We start from the raw sequence: 1,751 nt of genomic DNA on the forward strand, positions 1-1,751 counted from the left end.
AAAATACATTAAAAATATATTTATTATGGATTTTTTATTTTACAAAATAGTTTTTTTTGGTCTGATTTGCTATATTTTTATAGGTTGTTTACGAATAGATATTTTAATTTTATATTAGAACATGTACTTTGATTTTGCAATTTTTATAAACATTTGTACATGTAAATTTTAAGGAAAAATCGTCATTTTTGATTCAACAACAGGTTTGAACAGAAGATGAGGGGATCTTTATCGACCAAAACTATTAACGTTAAGACGATATGATTGGTATTTATCTTGTATGATTATCGATACTGGTTTTCATCAATAAACTACATCATTTTTACTTGCAACACTACAAAACAAGGGACTATCACCGATTAAAAATTCCATCGGTTATCGGTCGCTTTTCATATCCTTTGGTGAAAGTTTGTCGGAAGAAAAGCCTTGGGAAAGGGAATCACCGATGGATTACCAGCGACGATCATTTCCAACGGATTTAGATCTCCGAAAGATTATCGACGGACTCAATTACCGACGCCTAACTACCGATGGCATTTACCGACGGGTTACCGAAGGATTTAAAAAAAATAAAAATTGAAAAAATAATAAAGGAATTACCGACAAAATAAATCTCATACATACTTATCATTTATCGCTCAAATTATATATTAAAGTAGTCTCACATCTTACAAAATAATGCGTCGTAACATGCCATAACGTGTTGTAACGCGCCATACCGTGTTATAGTGCAATCCAAGCCCTAGAGTGAAGCCATAGGGGCTAATGCGGCGCCGAACCCAAGCCTTGACGCTATAATGCGCCATAACGAGTTACTTAGAACCATGTGATTTAGCAGTAACTAGTGTCACGAGTTGATGCAAAAGAAATGATGGAAAACGGTGTTGAAACGGGTTAACTTGGCTGGATAGATCTTAGGGCCGTTTATCAAATATTTACCTGTTAAGTCCTTACCTGTAAAATTTAACACCATTATTTACTTACAGGGTAAGATTTTAGTCCATCAAAACGACATCGTATGCAACAATTTACCCGGTAAGTGCTTACCGTGATAAAACTTGTCGCCTTCACCTACCAGTGAAGGCTTACGAAAATAAATAATAAAAGATTCTTATTCAATATTGATATCATTCAAACTTATACATGAATTAGGGTTGGAACTGGGAAACGAGGTGAAGACGACACATCAAGTTTCCTGAGCTTCATCTTCTTAGGTGAGCCACATGCATGATAACAGCGGCACCACATGTAGACGCATTCTCCAATGGAAGGTATGCCATAGATATCATATCCATGCTCCTTCAGGCATATAAAATTGCATGAATATATTTCACAAAAAGGTTTAAAATGATCACTCTTACAATCTGGTTCTTTAGCAATCAGCAACTCCATACTTGCAAATCCCAGAATTCAAGTTTCTCATCAGCTACGTTATGTTTTTCTACAAAAGTGTTTATCAACTTATTATAAGTTCGAATGATTTAACTTCTTTAAAAACTTCTTATTACTGGTTTAGCACCGGTATAAACTGTTTATCCAAACACTCAAAAGTGCTTATTACTGGTGTCATACGAGAATTAGTTGATAAGTTGTTTTCATAAGCAATCCCAAACATCCTTTATATTTCTATTTTGTGATATGTATATCGAAAACATTTATTTTTTTTATCTTACATTTGACATCTCAAACATTCACACAAAAATATATATCACACAAAATAGGAATCGGACTGTGTTTTTATGTGTTTTCAA

At 33.7% G+C, this 1,751-nt stretch overlaps 1 protein-coding gene across 1 annotated transcript in view; it reads right to left on the reverse strand.

The window, feature by feature from the left end:
* LOC112507241 (keratin, type II cytoskeletal 1-like) overlaps positions 1–806 on the reverse strand; it is a 3,929-nt gene extending 3,123 nt beyond the window's left edge. The window contains exon 1 of the mRNA XM_025111729.1: positions 720–806. Coding sequence (XP_024967497.1) covers positions 720–806 — 87 coding nt within the window. The remainder of the gene's footprint in view (positions 1–719) is intronic.
* Between the last annotated feature and the right edge of the window lie 945 nt (positions 807–1,751).

This window comes from Cynara cardunculus (genome assembly GCF_001531365.2).
Source record: "Cynara cardunculus var. scolymus isolate 2C chromosome LG 1, CcrdV1, whole genome shotgun sequence".
NCBI classification, from domain to species: domain Eukaryota; kingdom Viridiplantae; phylum Streptophyta; class Magnoliopsida; order Asterales; family Asteraceae; genus Cynara; species Cynara cardunculus.